Source organism: Hippopotamus amphibius, chromosome 11 (assembly GCF_030028045.1).
Source record: "Hippopotamus amphibius kiboko isolate mHipAmp2 chromosome 11, mHipAmp2.hap2, whole genome shotgun sequence".
NCBI lineage: Eukaryota > Metazoa > Chordata > Mammalia > Artiodactyla > Hippopotamidae > Hippopotamus > Hippopotamus amphibius.
The window spans coordinates 38,325,753-38,345,611 of NC_080196.1; the positions used below are offsets into that span (position 1 = coordinate 38,325,753).

General features: G+C 36.7%; 1 protein-coding gene across 1 annotated transcript in view; it reads right to left on the minus strand.

Moving 5' to 3' along the window:
- DNAH8 (dynein axonemal heavy chain 8) overlaps window positions 1-19,859 on the minus strand; it is a 291,803-nt gene that overhangs the window by 261,959 nt on the left and 9,985 nt on the right. The window contains exons 7-9 of the mRNA XM_057698986.1: window positions 13,946-14,122; window positions 11,798-11,911; window positions 7,012-7,119 (exon numbers count right to left, since the gene is read on the minus strand). Coding sequence (XP_057554969.1) covers window positions 7,012-7,119; window positions 11,798-11,911; window positions 13,946-14,122 — 399 coding nt within the window. The remainder of the gene's footprint in view (window positions 1-7,011; window positions 7,120-11,797; window positions 11,912-13,945; window positions 14,123-19,859) is intronic.

Sequence of the window (19,859 nt, forward strand, 5' to 3'; positions counted from 1 at the left end):
GGGGTGCCACCCATATGTGATGCTAAGGCCACCTTACAGGCCTCTGGGCTGGAATCCACCTTAGAAAAAAGTTGTGCATGCATCTTGAGGAGGGTCCCAGGACCAGTCAGATGTGAAAAAAGAAACAAGATAATTGGCCAAATGTAAACAAAGACCCAGAAGAACTGTCCTATATAAGAGACTTAAATCACCTCTTTACTGTGCTCCTCACTCAGGATGCCTGCACTCCTCTTTGGGTGTGTATCTCTGCCTTGCTTCTGTCTTAAATAAACAAACTGCTTCTCTGTGTGCACTGCCATAGGCTGTGCTATGTCTTTAATAATAAACTTTGTACCTGTTTTTACAGTTTCGGCCTCCTTGAAACATTCTTGCTTTCAAATGGGGAAAGAGCTAGGGCCACTTTATTTCTAGCCTCTAGCCCTTGATGGTCTAACTGTTAGGATTCCTGGTTTTCATCCAGGCTACCCAGGTTCAATTCCTGGGCAGGGAACTAAGATCTCTCTTCAGTACTGCTCACTGCTGTCTCTCCGAGATCAATGTGAGCTGACTCTTAGTTGTTACCCTGTACACTGAATCTGGAGCAACTTGTACAGCAGGCAACAGTGACATGTGCGGAAAGGACAAAGCTATGAGTGTGGACCACAGTCTTGGAGAGGTGTGGCTGGGTAGCTACTGGAGCCCCAGGAGGATATATTAGAGAAACAACTACTTCCACTCCCCTCCCAACAGTAAGTTATGCCCCTTACTCACAAGAGACAGACAAAATAAACAGAGCAGGGAGGCAAATCAGGAGTCTCAAATAAAAAGATGGGCAAACAACTAAGAATCACCAAGCAACTGAACAAAACAAACATGGTAACAGAAGCATTAAATTCAACAAAGAATATAAAGAAAAGATATGTAAAATCTTTTAAAATATCTTTTATTAACTAAGTTAGTTTATAAGGAAGATATGAGAGTATTTTTACAGCATGAAAACAGCTAAAGAACTTGGGAACTGAAATTGTTATTGATACACCAACCAGCAATTGGGACATAAATGAAGAGCCAATGAGTGAGCTAAAAGGTCAAAGGACAAAGATGGACTGAAAAAAAGGAAAAGAAAGAAAGCTAAGGAACATGGATTTTAGATTCAGGAGAGAGAATAAATTGAATAGATGGATAAGAATTAATCAGAGGTAAAGAAGAAAACTTCCCAGGAATGAAGAGAGAGGAAAGTCTCTGGAATGAAACAACCCAGCAAGTATAGAACAAGATAAATGTAAAAAGAACCACATCACTTTGAAATTTCAGAAGTTCAAGAATAAAGAAAAAATCCTAAAAGTTTCCTGGGAGACTAAAATAGATTTCTTACAAAGGAAAAACAATCAAATTGGCATCAAATTTCTTATCAACAATTGTGGATAGTATACAACAGTATGAAGATACTGTTCCAGGAAAAAATTATATTGAACTTAAGAATCCCAGTCAAACTAACTTTTGAGTGGTAAGACAAAATGGAGTGATTTTCAGATGTGCAGCAATTCAGGGGGTTCAGCACAGAACTACTTAAGAATTTTTTTTCAGCAAAAGAAATAATAAATCCAAGGCAGAGGAAGATGTGGAAATCACAAAACACAGGGGATCAAAAAAAACTGTCAATACTTAGATTTTAGTCTAAATATATGCTGATTCTTAGTGTTGAAAATAGTAACAATATGGAATTAGAAATCTCAATGTGGAACATGTAACAAAGAGGAAGACAAATGACAGGGAAGAATCCTAAGATTCTTGCCTTGTTTGGGACATAGATGATTAAATCTATCACTTGATTTAAAAAAAAAAAAAAGTTGAACTGTGACTGTTATGTTCTGCTTGAATCATTTATAAATAAAATCTATTCATGATGGGAAAGGAAATAATTAACCAAGTCCAAGAAGCACAGAGAGTCCCATACAGAATAAACCCAAGGAGAAATACACCGAGACACATATTAATCAAACTAACGACAACTAAACACAAAGAAAAAATATTAAAAGCAGCAAGAGAAAAGCAACAAACAACATATAAGGGAAAACCCATGAGGATAACAGCTGACCTTTGCACAGAAACTCTGCAGGCCAGAAGGGAATGGCAGGATATCCTGAAAGTCCTGAAAGAGAGAAACCTACAGCCAAGAATACTCTACCCAGCAAGAATCTCATTCAGATTTGAGGGAGAAATCAAAAGCTTTCCAGACAAGCAAAAGTGAAGAGAATTCAGCACCACCAAACCAGCCTTACAACAAGTGCTAAAGGAACTTCTCTAAGTAGGAAACACAAGAAAAGGAAAACACCTACAAAAACAAACCCAAAACAATTAAGAAAATGGTAATTGGAACACACATGTCAATACTCACCTTAAATGTAAATGGATTAAATGCTCCAACCAAAAGACACAGACTGGCTGAATGGATACAAAAACAAGACCCTTCTATATGCTGCCTACAAGAAACCCACTTCAGACCAAGGGATACATATAGACTGAAAGTAAAGGGATGGAAAAAGATATTCCATGCAAATGGAAGTCAAAAGAAAGCTGGAGTAGCAATACTCATATCAGACAAATTAGACTTGAAAGTAAAGACTATTAAAAGAGACAAGGAAGGACACTACATAATGATCAAGGGATCCATCCAAGAAGAACATATCACAATGGTAAATATCTATGCCCCCAATATAGGAGCACCTCAATACATAAGGCAAATGCTAACAGCTATAAAAGGGGACATCGACAGGAACACAATAATAGTGGGAGACTTGAACACCCCACTTACATCAATGGACAGATCATCCAAACAGAAAATAAATAAAGACACACAAGCTTTAAATGACACATTAGACCATCTCGACTTCATTGATATTTATAGGACATTCCATCCAAAAACGACAGAATACACATTCTTCTCAAGTGCACACGGAACATTTTCCAGGATAGATCACATCTTGGGTCACAAATCAAACCTCAGCAAATTCAAGAAAATTGAAATCATATCAAGCATCTTCTCAGACCACAACGCCATGAGACTAGATATCAATTACAGGAAAAAAACTGCAAAAAAGACAAACACATGGAGGCTAAACAATTCACTCTTAAACAACCAAGGAATCACTAAAGAAATCAAAGAGGAAATCAAAAAATATCTAGAAACAAATGACAACGAAAACACAACAACCCAAAACCTATGGGATGCAGCAAAAGCAGTTCTAAGGGGGAAGTTTATAGCAATACAGTCCTACCTTAAGAAACAAGAAAATGATCGAATAAACAACCTAACCTTACACCTCAAACAACTAGAGAAAGAAGAACAAAGAAACCCTAAAGTGAGCAGAAGAAAAGAAATCATAAAGATCAGAGCAGAAATAAATGAAAAAGAAAGGAAAGAAACCATAAGAAAAATAAATAAAACTAAAAGCTGGTTCTTTGAGAAGATTAACAAAATTGATAAACCATTAGCCAGACTCATCAAGAAAAAAAGGGAGAAGATGCAAATCAACAGAATTAGAAATGAAAAAGGAGAAGTCACAACGGACACCTCCGAAATACAAAAGATCATGAGAGACTACTACAAGCAACTATATGCCAATCAATTGGATAACCTGGAAGAAATGGATACATTCTTAGAAAAATACAATCTTCCAAGACTGAACCAGGAAGAAATAGAAACTATGAACAGACCAATCACAAGTACGGAAATTGAGGCAGTGATTAAAAATCTCCCAACACACAAAAGCCCAGGACCAGATGGGTTCACGGGTGAATTCTATCAAACATTTCCAGAAGAGCTAACACCTATCCTGCTCAAACTCTTCCAAAATATTGCAGAAGGCGGAGCACTCCCAAACTCATTCTACGAGGCTACCATCACCCTGATACCAAAACCAGGCAAAGATGTCACAAAAAAAGAAAACTATAGACCAATATCACTGATGAATATAGATGCAAAAATCCTCAACAAAATACTAGCTAACAGACTGCAACAGCGCATTAAAAAAATCATACACCATGATCAAGTGGGGTTTATCCCTGGGATGCAAGGATTCTTCAATATACGCAAATCAATCAATGTGATACATCATATCAACAAATTGAAGGATAAAAACCATATGATCATTTCAATAGATGCAGAAAAAGCTTTTGACAAAGTTCAACATCCATTTATGATAAAAGCTCTCCAGAAAATGGGCATAGAAGGAAATTACCTCAACATAATAAAAGCCATATATGAGAAACCAAAAGCCAACATTGTTCTCAATGGAGAAAAACTGGAAGAATTCCCCCTAAAAACAGGAACAAGACAAGGGTGTCCACTCTCACCACTATTATTCAACATAGTTTTGGAAGTTTTAGCCACAGCCATCAGAGAAGAAAAAGAAATCAAAGGAATACAAATTGGAAAAGAAGAAGTAAAATTGTCACTCTTTGCAGATGACATGATATTATATATAGAAAACCCTAAAGACTCTACCAGAAAACTGCTAGCACTAATTGATGAGTTTAGTAAAGTAGCAGGATACAAAATTAATGCACAGAAATCTCTTGCATTCCTATACACTAACAACGGAAGAGCAGAAAGAGAAATGAAGGAAACTCTCCCATTCACCATTGCAACCAAAAGAATAAAATACCTAGGAATAAACCTGCCTAAGGAGGCAAAAGATCTGTATGCAGAAAACTTTAAGACATTGATGAAAGAAATCAAAGACGACACAAACAGATGGAGGGACATACCATGTTCCTGGATTGGAAGAATCAACATTGTGAAAATGTCTGTACTACCCAAAGCAATTTACAGATTCAATGCAATCCCGATCAAATTACCAATGGCATTTTTCACAGAACTAGAGCAAGAAATCTTACAATTTGTATGGAAAGGCAAAAGACCCCGAATAGCCAAAGCAATCTTGAGAAGGAAAAATGGAGTTGATGGAATCAGGCTTCCTGACTTCAAACTATACTACAAGGCCATAGTGATCAAGACAGTATGGTACTGGCACAAAAATAGAAAGGAAGATCAATGGAATAGAATAGAGAACTCAGAAGTAAGCCCAAACACATATGGGCACCTTATCTTTGACAAAGGAGGCAAGAATATACAATGGAAAAAAGACAGCCTCTTCCATAAGTGGTGCTGGGAGAACTGGGCAGCAACATGCAAAAGAATGAAATTAGAACACTTCCTAACACCATACACAAAAGTAAACTCCAAATGGATTAAAGACCTACATGTAAGGCCAGACACTATCAAACTCCTAGAGGAAAACATAGGCAGAACACTATATGACATCCATCAAAGCGCCATCCTTTTTGACCCACCTCCTAGAATCATGGAAATAAAATCAAGAATAAATGAATGGGACCTCATGAAACTTAAAAGCTTTTGCACAGCAAAAGAAACCATAAACAAGACTAAAAGGCAACCCTCAGAGTGGGAAAAAATAATTGCCTATGAAACAACGGACAAAGGATTAACCTCCAAAATATACAAGCAGCTCATGAAGCTTAATACCAAAAAAGCAAATAACCCAATCCACAAATGGGCAGAAGACCTAAATAGACATTTCTCCAAAGAAGACATCCAGATGGCCAACAAACACATGAAAAGATGCTCAACATCACTCATCATCAGAGAAATGCAAGTCAAAGCCACAATGAGGTATCACCTCACACCAGTCAGAATGGCCATCATCACAAAGTCTGGAAACCACAAATGTTGGAGAGGGTGTGGAGAAAAAGGAACTCTCCTGCACTGTTGGTGGGACTGTAAATTGGTACAGCCACTATGGAAAACAATTTGGAGGTTCCTTAAAAAACTACAAATAGAACTACCATATGATCCAGTAATCCCACTCCTGGGCATATACCCAAAGAAAACCACAATCCCAAAAGAAACTTGTACCATAATGTTTATTGCAGCACTATTTACAATAGCCAGGACATGGAAGCAACCTAAATGCCCATCAACAAATGAATGGATACAGAAGATGTGGCATATATATACAATGGAATATTACTCAGCTATAAAAAGGGATGAGATGGAGCTATATGTAATGAGGTGGATAGAACTACAGTCTGTCATACAGAGTGAAGTAAGTCAGAAAGAGAAGGACAAATATTGTATGCTAACTCACATATACGGAATCTAAAAATGGTACTGTTGGACTCAGTGACCAGAACAAGGATGCAGATACAGAGAATGGACTGGAGAACTCGAGGTATGGGAGGGGGCGGGGGGTGAAGGGGAAACTGAGACGAAGCGAGAGAGTAACACAGACATATATAAACTACCAACTGTAAAATAGTCAGTGGAAGTTGTTGTATAACAAAGGGAGTCCAACTCGAGGATGGAAGATGCCTTTGAGGACTGGGGCGGGGAGGGTGGGGGGGGCTTGGGGGGGGGCGTCAAGGAAGGGAGGGAAGATGGGGATATGTGTATAAAAACGGATGATTGAACCTGGTGTACCCCCCCAAAAAATAAATAAATAAATAAATAAATAAATAAAAAGAAATTTAAAAAAAAATAATCTATTCATGTGTTTTTTGGGTGATTTTTCCAATTACTTAAAATAATTACTCACATGGCACTACAAGGGAAGATTTTACATAAACCACAGTGTGAGTTGGAATAGCTAAAGAAGCATTGTTTTTCCATTGATCATTATATAATGTCCTTCTCTGTTTCTTATAACAGTCTACACACAATTCTTAGCTCTTACGCAAAATTATTTGGAACGGATAAATTAGAAGATCACCAGTTACAAACATTTAAACAAAAAACCTGGGGGCTTACCTCTGACAAGCAGAAAGGTCCCCCCTCAGTTAAGTACAACTGACTCCAGGCAACACCTTTCTATCTTTTTCCATGAAGTACAAAAATCCAGAACTCTGAGAGGCAGGCACACAAAGTTCCCATTTCCCTTCCCTGGCCCTGATGGAAAGCATTGTTAACTTTCTCACGGGGTTACAATCTGATTTCTTCCCTTGGAAATTTACCTTAATAAACAATGAGGTCATTCTCTCCGAAGTATTATAATACCTTGACACACTGTGAATCATTCTGATGGCATTTATCAAATTTTGTATTCCATGTGCCATGGAAACCTAAAATTGAAATATATTAAGCATACATTTATATTTTTAATAACCCATGTCCTATAATATTCAAAACTCTAAACATATATAAAATACCGTAACATTTTAATCTTAAAAGTCAAATTTTACTAAATGCAATGTGGTATCCTCAACTGGTTACTGAAACACAGAAACGACATCAGTTTTGACAAATGTACCAAGGTAATGCAAGATGTTAACAGGAGAAATTAGGCGAAGAGAATTCTGTACTATCACTGCAACTTTTCTGTACCTGTAAACTTAAAATTTTATTTAAAGATAAAATTGTGGAAGTGAAAGTGATTTTAATCGTTAATAGCTCAAGTTGCTCTTTTTAAAGATGAAGAAATGGATATCTTGAAGGGTAAAGTGACTAATGTATGGCCAGAAAGCTGGTTAGAAACAAAGATCAGACTAGAACTCATTTCCATTTACTCAATTCAATTCACCTTTCAGCAAACCTACTAAGTGCCACCAGGTTCTGAGACTATTGGAAGAATTCCAAATATAAAGACACTATCCCAGAGGATGTCAAGGCTGGGTGGAAGAGACACACACAAGTGAAACAAGTAAAACAACATAGAGTAAAGCAGAGCAAGTGCACCTGAAATATCAAACTATTGCTAATGTATATTGAATAGTTACTATGTGTCAGGCACTAGGTGAAGAGCTTCACATATTATCTTAATTTCTGCTGTCAATGACCATTTAAGGTAGGTTTGATTTCATAAGATTTAAAACATCACTGATTGTAAGACTGCACTACTGCTTTATATGCTACTAAGGAAGGGAAAAAATGCTCAAGATAGGGAGGCCAGCTCCCACAAAAACTAAGCCGCCAAACTATGCATGAAATTAACGAGCCATGGAGAAAAAGATAGGAACAAAGCTTACGTGTCCCAATCCTGCTCCTTCAGGAGGGACAGAAAATAAACTCTTCTGAGAATTTGTTCCACAAGCTGGTGCTCACTCACTGCAGTCTGAATTCACACCAATGGTACCAAAAACAAAAACAAACAAAAAAGCAAACACTACACCCCAAGGAAAGAACTAATAAACTCAGATGATATCAGGTCACCTTCACAATGATTCATAAAACTTGACTGTAAGATGTGCTGTGGGTATAGAGATGTTAGAATGTGAAAAAGAAATGTCATAAAATCTATAAAATAAAGTGTTATGATTATTCCCATTTTGCAAATGAGAAAATAGAGATGTAGAGAAGTACCTTGTGCAAGGCCCAGAGCTGTAACATAACCACAGCTATGTGCCTAGGACTTTGAGATCCTTCTTTTAATCTTCATGCAGATCATTATATGGATTTGCTATCACTATGGCATTCCCACCCTCAAGGAGCTAGCCTTTTAATTGCTAGGACAATTTAAAATATAGAAAGGGACTTCCCTGGTGGTCCAGTGGAGAAGAAGCTGCCTTCCACTGCAGGGGATGCAGGTTCCATCCCTGATCGGGGAACTAAGATTCCACATGCTGCAAAGCAGCTAAGCCCGCGCACCACAACTACTGAGCTTGCGTGCACCTCAACTACGGAACCCATGCACCCTGGAGCCAAAGTGCCACAACTGGAGAAGAGAAAATCCGCACACCACAACTAGAGAGAAGCCCGCACACTGCAACGAAGCTCCCACATGCTGCAATTAAGACCTGATGTGACAAATTAATTACTTTTAAAAAAATATATATGTAAAAAGTTTTTTCAATGGCGGTGGAATAATTAAAACCAGGAAGATCAACTACTGATGAGTGCACTGTATGTTCTAGGTATGAGGTGTAACCATGACATAATTAAATCAAATTTATGTGGCTTATGGAAATTAGTATCACCACTTTGTAGTTAACATTGTGTGTCAGAATTCATATTATTATATGTGTTATCTGTAGATCAAAAAGATTCTAGACACTTCCCTGGTGGTCCAGTGGTAAAGAATCCGCCTTCCAATTGCAGGGGATGTGGGTTCGATCCCTGGTCAGGGAACTAAGATCCTAGATGCCATGGGGCAACTCAGCCCGCGCATGCCACAACTACTGAGCTGGCACGCCTCAACCAGAGAGAAAAAACCTGCACGCCACAACTAGAGAGAAGCCCACACACCACAACGAAATGCACACATGCTGCAATGAAGGTCCCGCGTGCCACAATGAAGGTCCCACATGCCGCTACTAAGACCTGATGCAGCCCAAAATTTAAAAATTAAACAAATAATAAATACTTTTTAAAAAAGGTTCTAATAATAATATGCCTAGAAGGAGTCTCTTCCACCCTCAATAAGGCAACTCTATAAAGAATGAAAAAGCCTTAGGGACAGTATCAAATGGGTCCACCAGGAAAATGGCCTTCATGTGAATTTTAAACATCATTACTTATGACAGTAGCTCCTTGAGTGCACAGTTCTTATCTAAACATAGCGTTCAGACATTTCATACATAAAACATGTAATAGTCGACATGTCTATAGCACAATACCAAGGTGATAAAATGAAATATGAAACACAAAATTCATAAAATTTTATCAACAAGAAATGAAAGCATGAGTCCTCTACACTTTTCCTGCTCAACTGACAGTTACAAACGAAACAGTATCTGCTGGTTTATTTTAATGAGAATAAAGAAAATGAGAATAAAGGAATATTTGAAACTACAGAAATAGTTGATGTATGAGGGGAAGAAATTATGAGACAATACTAATAGTACTTCTCTAAATTTGAAAGATAACATCAGAAACATTCCTACCTCAGAGAATGTAAAAAGCTTGCTAATAATAAAATGATAACAACAATAATAAAGTACATCCATGACTAGAACAATTGAACAAAGGTTTCTTAAATTACTAGGATGAAAAGAACAACCAAAACTAAAGGATTTGAAAATTATATGAAATTAAGTCTTTTAAGTTGAAATTAGTATACCTTAAAATTTATAGGTCTTAATAACAATAAAAAACATTTTATCTTTCTTCCAAGTTTACTTTTTATAGTGAAAAGCTTTAAATATAGAAAAAAGTAAACAGAATATTATAATATTCATATATATTCTTTTTTGCATGTTTATTTTTATTTTATTTTTTATACAATTTTTAAAGGGTATTTATTCTTTTACTATGTTGAAGTACATTCCTTCTATACTCAATTTATTTAGAAGTTTTATCATGAAAGGATGTTGTATTTTGTCAAATGCTTTTTCTGCATTTATTGAAATAATCATATGATTTTTATCTTAAATTTTTTATTTTTTGGCTGCATCAGGTCTTAGTTGTGGCACACGGAATCTTCATTGGGGCATGCAGGACCCTTTGTTACAGTGCACAGGCTTCTCTCCAGTTGCAGCATACGGGCTCAGTAGTTGTGGCACGAGGGCCTAGTTGCCCCACAGCATGTGGGATCTTAGCTACTGGAACAGGGATGGAATCCAAATCCCCTGCATTGGAAGGCGGATTCTTAACCACTGGACCACCAGGGAAGCCTCTAGAGGGGATGTGGATGGTGGTAGGTGAAGAAGAAGAAGAAAGACTTCCCTGACTGGGAATCAAACCCGGACTGCAGCGGTGAGACCACCAAATCTTAACGACTAGATGACCAGGGAGTCAGTATCTTTCATTCTATTAATGTGATGTATCACATTTATCGATTTACATTTGTTGAACCATCTTTGCAACTCAGGAATAAATCCCCTTTGATCATAGTGTGTGATCCTTTTACTGCACTGTGGAATTTGGTTTGCTACTGTTTTGTTGAGAGTTTCTGCACCTATATTCATCAGGGATATTGACCTGTAATTTCATTTTCTTGACGTGTCCTTATCCGGCTTTGGTATCAGGGTAATGCTAGTTGGGCACTCTCTCTTGCTCACTCTTGGGTCACTCATTTTAGGGGAAGCGAGTTGTCCTGTGTAAAAGCCCATGTGGTGTGCAACAGAAATGGACCCTCCCCTGTTAGCGTCCCCTTCAGAAGAGACCACATCCCCAGCCAGCAGCTTGTCTGCCGCCTCATGAAAAACCCTGAAGCAGAGGCACTCAGCTATGCTGTGCCTGAATTCCTGACCTACAAAAACTGTGATATAATAAATTACCCCAGAATGGAGTAATTTGTTATGAAACAATAACTAACTAATATATTTGTCTTGCTCAATTCACAAATAAGGTCATAGTTATGATAATGCTATCCACTGAAATGTGGGTTAAAATAATAATGTAGTTTATAATTCATTACAGATTTATAATAGGAAAAGATATGTTTTATTTTCTTAAAGCTATTTATTGGAATATAACTGCTGTACACTGCTATGCCAATTTTTGAGGTACACCAAAGTGAATTATCCGTATTTATACGTATATCCCCATATCCCCTCCCTCCTGCGACTCCTTCCCACGCTCCCTATCCTGGCCCTCTAAGTCATCACCCATCATCGAGTTTATCTCCCTATCTATTTTACATTTGGTAGCATATATATGTCAATGCTACTCTCTCACTTCATCCCAGCTTCCCCTTTGCTCCCCCCACCCACCCTGTATCCTCAAGCCCGTTCTCTACATCTGCATCTAGGAAAAGATATCTTTTATATGACTTTTTTGCAGTATAAGTTTTTCCTAATACACACATATTAAATTAATTTTATGCACTAATTTTTAAAACTTCACTTCAAAAAGAATACTTACTAGATCATAGTTATAGAGAGGCTGACATACTTTTTCTAGAGTGTACAAATATCTGACATTATCTTTTGATTCATTTGCTGTATCTGTGATTCTTGCATCCAAATCACGCCAATTCTAAGAAAACAAAGTTTAAGAGTCCTATGAAACATCTAAATATATCACTGTGCTAAGGTTTAATCAAGAAATTCAAGCTGTCTTCCCTAATCATACATATACTAAAAGAGTAGATACTTAAATGTGATTCATATATCTTTTTCTTATATTAAAACTTAAAGTTATTATAAACACCTTAAGTGCCTTACTAAAACTGAAGACACATTCCATTTGTAATTAACATTCTGTCTGTAGACCTGCTTCTACCTGGAGTGACTTTTCTAGGTTAGTTGTTTGTGACATTACATTATTCTGGGTCTTTGAGAATGGGTCAAGTTATTAAAGGAGAACATTATTCTAAGAAAACATTGTCATCAGCAAAGTGAACCTTTCATGTCCAGCAATAATGTGCAGAGATGCTCAGGGGCCATGGCAGATTGCCTCAACCATATATCAATCAATTACAACAATTGATTAATAGCCACAGTAACAAAGAACTACTAGAATCAGAACAAAATAATATCTGAAACTTTCTGAATAGGGAAAAGATAAAAACAAACAATTCACAGGAGAATAAATGGGAACAGCCAATAAACTTTAAAAGATGCTCAACTTCACTATTAGTAAGGAAAAGGCAAAATACAACAAGCCATTTTCCACATGTTGGACAGGCAAAAAAATTTTTTAACTGATAGTAAGTATTAAGAAATTTGTAGAGTATACACCCTAGGGACATACTTGCTCATAGGCACATAGAAGCTTTAACTGTAGTAATGTTTGTGAACACACAGAAAAGGAACAATTTTCCTCAAAAAGTTAAACACAGAGTTACCATTTGACCCAGAAATTCCACTCCCAGGTATATTCAAGAAAAATGACAACATATGTCCACACAAGAACTGTACAAGAATGTTCACAGCAGCATTATTCACAATAGCCAAAAAGTAGAGAGAATGCAAATATCCATAAACTGATAAACAAAATGTGGCATTATCTATAAAATGGGATATTATCCAGCTGTGAAAAGAAATAAGTACTGATACATGCTACAACATGGATAAACCTTAAAAACATTATGCCAAGTGAAAGAAACCAGTGACAAAAGACCACATATATGATTCCATTCATATGAGATGTCCAAAACAAGTAAATCTATAGATAAGAAGCAGACTGCTGGTTACTTAGGGCTAGAATGAGGGGAAGGAGACAGGTGGAGATGGGAGATGATAGCTAGAGTACAGGGTTTCTTTTTGAGGTGATAAAATGTTCTAAAACTGATTGTCGTGATGACTGTATAACTGTTGAATATACTAAAAACCACTGAATTTTGCTCCTTAAATGGCAGAAATGAATAATATGTGAATTATATCTCAAGACTGTCAAAAAAAGAAAGGAAACAAGTTGACTATCTAAAAACAGGAAAATGATTAGATAAAACCTGGTGCATTAACATTCCGGAAAACTACACAGCTTGATCTGATAGGCATAACTCTCTAAGATATGCTGTTGGAAGACCAAGGAGTTAAAGAAAAATACAGTATAACACTATGTAATTTTTAAAAAATAGAAACATAAAACAAATATAATACACACACACACACACACACATATATATATTTTAAAGGAAAAAACAGAAAAGGACCTGGAAAGAACCAAACCAAACTGCTAATAAATATGACCTCTAGGAAAGGAGGTGGAATAGTGGGGATGAGATGTAGGATAGAGGATATTTTTGCCTTTGACTTTCTATGTAGTTCTCTAATTCAATGAGCCTCCATTGATTTACAATTTCAAAAACAATTTAAAAATAAATAGCAATCACCCCATAGTACTCTCAAAATTGGTGTATGAAATGTTGAGAAATAAATCTTCACTTCTATACTTCCTTTTCCTCTTCTGGAAGTAATGATGGTATATGAGAAAGCCTTACTCAAAGTTTTAACACCTCTAAACACATGATGCGAAGCACATGATGTGAAGCAGCAGTTCAAGAAGGGTAACATTCCAGTTGGTTGTTCTGAAGTCTACCAAACTTTAAAATACAAGGCCTTTTACCTTTAAGAGTTTGGAGTGTGCAACATTAAGCACATTTATAACAGCCTTACAACCTGGCCCTTTAATCTGTTCAATGATATAATTGAATTTGGCTGACACGCGTTTCCAGTGTTCCAATTCAGTGAGTGGACCTGAGTCATCAGCTTCTTTTCTCATCTGCTCACTCTCAATAAGTACCTGCAATCAAAAAAGTTCAGAGTATAGAAATTTTACTTTCTTCTTTTAAAAATTCATTATTTGCACCTTTCAAAGAAAGTTAAAAGTATAAATAACATTCAACACTGAATAATAAGAACTCTTAGCAAACTAAGACTAGAAGAGAATTTCTTTACCATGTTAATGAGTATCTACCAAAAATCTACAGCAAACATCATACTTAAAAATGAAATTTTAGAAAATACCACTTTAGGGACTTCCCTGGTGGTGCAGTGTTTAAGAAGCCACCTGCCAATGCAGGGGATACAGGTTCGATCCCTGGTCCAGGAAGATCCTACATGCCGTGGAGCAACTAAGCCCATGCACTGCAACTACTGAGCCTGCACTCTAGAGCCCACAAGCCACAACTACTGAGCCCACATGCCACAACTACTGAGCCCTCATGCCACTACTACTAAAGCCCACGTGCCTAGAGCCCATGCTTGGCAACAAGGGAGGCCACCACAATGAAAAGCCCGCACACTGCAGTGAAGAGTAGCCCCTGCTTGCCACAACTAGAAAAAGCCTGCGTGCAGCAACAAAGACTCAATGTACCCAATAAATAAATAAATTTAAAAAAATAATAATAATACATTTAAAAAAAAAGAAAATACCACTTTAAAACCAAGGACAAGACAATTTTGCCACTGTCACCACCTACTTCTATTCAACCTGGTCATGGAGATCATATAACAAGAAAAGGAAAGTAAATAAAAGGTATAAGAATTGGAAATAAAAAAACAGAAATGGCATAATCACAGAGGGAATGGTTGGCCACATTTTAAAAATTCAAGAATATCTAAAGACAAAATTTTACAATTAATAAAAGTGAACAATTCAGTAAGGTTTGGGGCTATACATATAAATACCAGTAGCATTTCTTCACAAGCCATCTAGCAATCTGAAAATGTAATTTCTAAAATAACATTTGCCATAACAAATAATAACAATGTAAGATATCTAGAGATTAACAGAAGATGTGCAAGATCTTTTTGGAGAAAATTAGAAAACTTACTTACAGCACACAAAAGAAGACCTAAATCAATGGAGAAATACACCATGCTTATGGACTGAAAAATTCAACAATATAAAGGTGGCAATTTTCTCTAAATTAATGTATACATTCAATGAAATTCCCATCAAAATCTCAACAAGGTTTTTTTCATGATACTTAACAAATCAGTCTTAAAATTAATTTGGAAGAACAATTAACCAGAAATAATCAATGCAATTTTGAAGAAAACTAATGAAAGGGACTTGCTATACCAAATGCTGATTTAGTAAAAAGCAACAGAAATGAAAGCAGTTATGGTATGAGTGCAAAAAATACATAAGTAGACAAGTGGGATAAATAAAGGGGTCTAGAAACTTGATAGATACTACAAATTTGTTAGGAAAGAATGGACTACTAAATACAGTTCTGGGACAACTGGCCAACCATATGCAAAAAGGCAAAGTTAGATTCCTACCTCACATTATACACACACGAAAATAATTTCAGATAGATTAAAAACCTACATGTTAAAAACAAAATGGTAAAACCTTCAAAGAAAATATAGGAGGATGGGGGTAACCTACAAAGAAAAACATGGAACTGAACATCATAATTGTCAAGAAAATGGTTACCACTAGGGAGAAGAACAAGGAGTTAAAACTGGGAAGAGAAATGCATGGAGACTGCAAGGTTCTGGTAATGCCCTACTTCTTAACTTGTGCAAAAGTTACACAGGTGTTAACTTTACAATAATTTGTTTATTTTATTGTTAATTTTTATTATTATTCATTTGTTGTTCAGTTTTATATATTTCAGCATTTAAAATAACTAAATAATTTAGGAGAATATCTTCACAACACTGGAGTAGGAAAGTGTTTCCTAAATAAAATACAAAAAGCACAAAGCTTCTAGTCACTGGAGGCAGCTAAATGGAGGCTGGATTACTATTATAACTAATACATTTACATTAAACTGTAAAACTTCCACATAACTAAAGACATCAATACAAACTGAAAATGCAGGACACAATGGGGACTTACAAAAGATTAACAGCCAGGAAATATTATTCAAACTCCAACAATTCAGTTACGATATCAACAAGTAATCGGAAAGGAAACTAGGTAAAGGATATGAACAGACAATTCCACAAGGAGGAAATCTAAATAGCCATTAAACATGCACAGCCTCAACAGTGTTCAGGGTAATGCAAAAGAAATCAAGATACCATTTCACACCCAATATACTGGCATCCATCAGAAATCCAACAATCCCAAGTGTAACGAAAGATATGAAGACACAGGAACTCTCATTTACTTCCCTAAAAAAAATAAGTTAATATAACCACTACTTGGAAGGCTCTGTAGTACCCAATAAAAAAATCCATGTACTACTTCTCTCAGCCATTCCCTGGGAAACTGTTCAAAAGAGACCTGTTCAAATGCGACCTGAATAAAGATATTCATTGAAGATGTATTATTATTGTTTGTAACAGGAAAAAAAGTAGAAACAACTGTCTTTCTGAGGGAATGGATGACTGCTCTACCTCGTTCAACAGAGGATACTAGGCATAATTTGAATGTCTCCTAAATGTCTGGAAATCTATATAATAAACAGATTCCTTCATAGAGGAATACCAGACAACAGTTAAGTGAAGGAATTAAATTTCCCTGTACCAACATGGATGAAAGAGAATGTTAAATGAGGAAGAAAAAGCTGTAAAAGGATACTTAATGTTATTATATCATTCATGTAAAGATTTTAAACACAAATATATAATCTCTATTTTCATATATATAATTCATTGATATATAATATAAAGCTTATAAATATGCAAATGCAATAAAAGTATAAAACTTTCAGGGGAATGGAGGAGACAATAACATCAGAATAGTGGTAATATACAGGGAGGGAGAGGAAAGGGTTAGAGGATTTAGTGAAAATAAAAGATCTGAAGCAAAAATAGCAAAGGGTTAGTATCTGTTCAACCTCAGTGGTAGTTACAGAGGTGTTTGTTATATTATTTTCTGTACTTTTTTATGTTTATAACTTCTTGTAACTACAATCATGGTGGAGTTAAAAATACAAATGAGGCAAAATACACAGCTGATTTTTCAAATGCATGAAGCTTTTCTCTTTAACCCATGAAATGCTTTTAATTTTAAATCACGGTTTATGGAACTCTTTCCTAATCTTATTATAAGCTTCTCCGCCTCCTTAAATAGAGGATACTAGATATAATTTAAACTTTTCTTAGTAGCTGAAAGTCTATATAATTTGAATCACTGAATTAAAGAATGAAAATGGACCTTAAAATTAACTAAAGCAAACAACCCTTTTGATATTTAATTCCTGCTACAACACTATTCATAGACGGTAATCCAATCTCAAATCGGATTCGGGGATGTAAAACATTCCATTTTCAGGGGAGCGGGGGAAGTTCTGTAAGAAAGTTATCCTAATAAAACCTTCCCCCTTATATCATCACACATTGCTCTTAATTCTGCCTCTTAGAGCCATTACAATACAAGTTTAATTCCACATGAAATACCACCAAATATTTGAAGATACCATGTCTCCACCTAGGTCCCCTTCTTTTCCCAGGTCAAACATCTCCATGTACTTTTCTTGAATGACATTGTTCATACCCTTGACCAATTTTTGTCTGAACTGCCTATTTCTTAATGATTTATAGATGTTCTTTACATATTATGGATACTCACTCTTTGTTACATATGCTGTTAACATTTTCTCCCTGAAGGTCAATTATCTTTTAAGGTTGCTTACGGTAATTTCTGCCACATGGATCTTACTTTAATTTTTTTATATAATCAAATATGTCAGATTCTTCTTTCATGGCTTCTAGATTTTGTATCTGTCTTAATAAGATATTAATATAGTCCTACATTGTGGGAAACCAAAGAGGACGCAGAGGACAGTAACTTGCAGAAACCTGCGGAGGGTGCATGATGGCTGCGTGACTGTAAACATGTTCTGAGAGCAGAGCCAGTCTCAAAGGAAAACCGACTGAGAGAAGGCAGTCACGTAGCCAGATGGTGCCAGCTCTGGGTTGAAGCTTAGCTATCCTCCCTAGTAGTCATAATATACACAAGGCGTTCTGTTTTGGCTCTTCTAAAGTCTTATGCCTTGTGTTATTCATTATTTTGTTTTATAACTTGGTTTCTGCTAGAATGCTTTTGATCTTTCTCAATAAATATGCCATGGGAATCAGAACTCAGGGCTCTTGACTGACTTGGTCTTGAGTCCCCTGACTGCATGCTTTCCTATACTCTTGTGTCAATTTTCTTAATTCCACCATGCCACTCACATTCAGGTTCGTTCGTGTGGATGTTACCTCCACACTACATTATGTTCTGATTCAAGTATGGTTTTTGTTCTGTTTTTCACATTACTTTTTTAAAGCTGGATTTGTTCACTCAACATGTTTTTGAGATTCATCCATGTTGCTGAATGCATCTCTTCTTTTAGTTTTAGCTTTCATGTTTCTATGATCCATCTTGAACTAAATTTCATATACGACAAGAGGTCAAGGTTTATTTTAGATGTACTTTTAAAGATCTCTCCTGTTTATTGCACTGATTCTGCTTAACTGGAGACCATTTGCTGCAATTGCCCAACTTTTTAACGTATAAATTTTTTTTATTTTTGGCTGCGTCGGGTCTTAGCTGTGGCACACGGGATCTTCGTTTTGGCATGCAGTGTCTTTTATTATGGTGCACATGCAGGCTCTTTGTTGTGGCACATGGGCTTCTCTCTAGCTGTCGTGTGCGAGTTTTCGCTCTAATGGTAGACTGGCTCCAGAGCTCATGGGGTCTGTAGTTGCGTTGCACAGGCTCCAGAGCATGTGGACTCTGTAGTCTGTGGCACACAGGCTCTCTAGCTGAGGTTCATGGGCTCAGTGGTTGTAGCACGTGGGCTTAGTTGCCCCTCAGCATGTGGATCTTAGTTCCCTAATCAGGGATCAAACCCGCATCAGATTCTTTACCACTGGACCACCAGGGAAGTCCCTGCAATTGGCCAACTTGATTTTCCTCCTTTTTTTTTTTTCAGGCTGCATGGCTTGTGGGATCTTATTTCTTAGTGCCCCAACCAGGGATTGAACCCATGCCCTCAACAGTGAAAGTACAGAGTCCTAACCACTGGACCACCAGGGAACTCCCCCCGAATTGATTTCTTGTTTCAAATTGCCTAATCTCCTTATGTTAAGCTATTTTCTTTTGCTTGGTCATTTTTATAAAGATCTGTTTTGACTGATCATGATAATTGGAGGAGATCTCCTCAGCCACTGTGTAGGACAGAGCTTGAATTCCACAATGGCTTATAACTCCCTCTTCCTCAGTGGCACAGTAGGCAGCTGCAGGAGTCCTTACATGGACAATTATTCACTTCGATTACCTAGTGACACCTGGAAGCAAATTCTGTGGCCAGCACTCCAGGCCTTGATGGAGTTTCCAAAGTCTTCCAATTTTTCTACTCCAACTCCCTCCTTCTAACAGCTCTAGAGAGGTAAAATCAGAAATGCTTGCACAAGATTTTTCTCCCCTAGTCCTCCTTCAACTGAAGATTTTCTTCTCCAGTTCCACTGTCCTGTGCTCATGAACTAGAGATCTGTGAGTTGGCTTCAGTAGTCCTCTTTCTGTTTGGAGCAATTACCTCGTATCTGGTTTGGGGCAACATTTGTAATGTAAGTTGGCACCTCTCAGAATG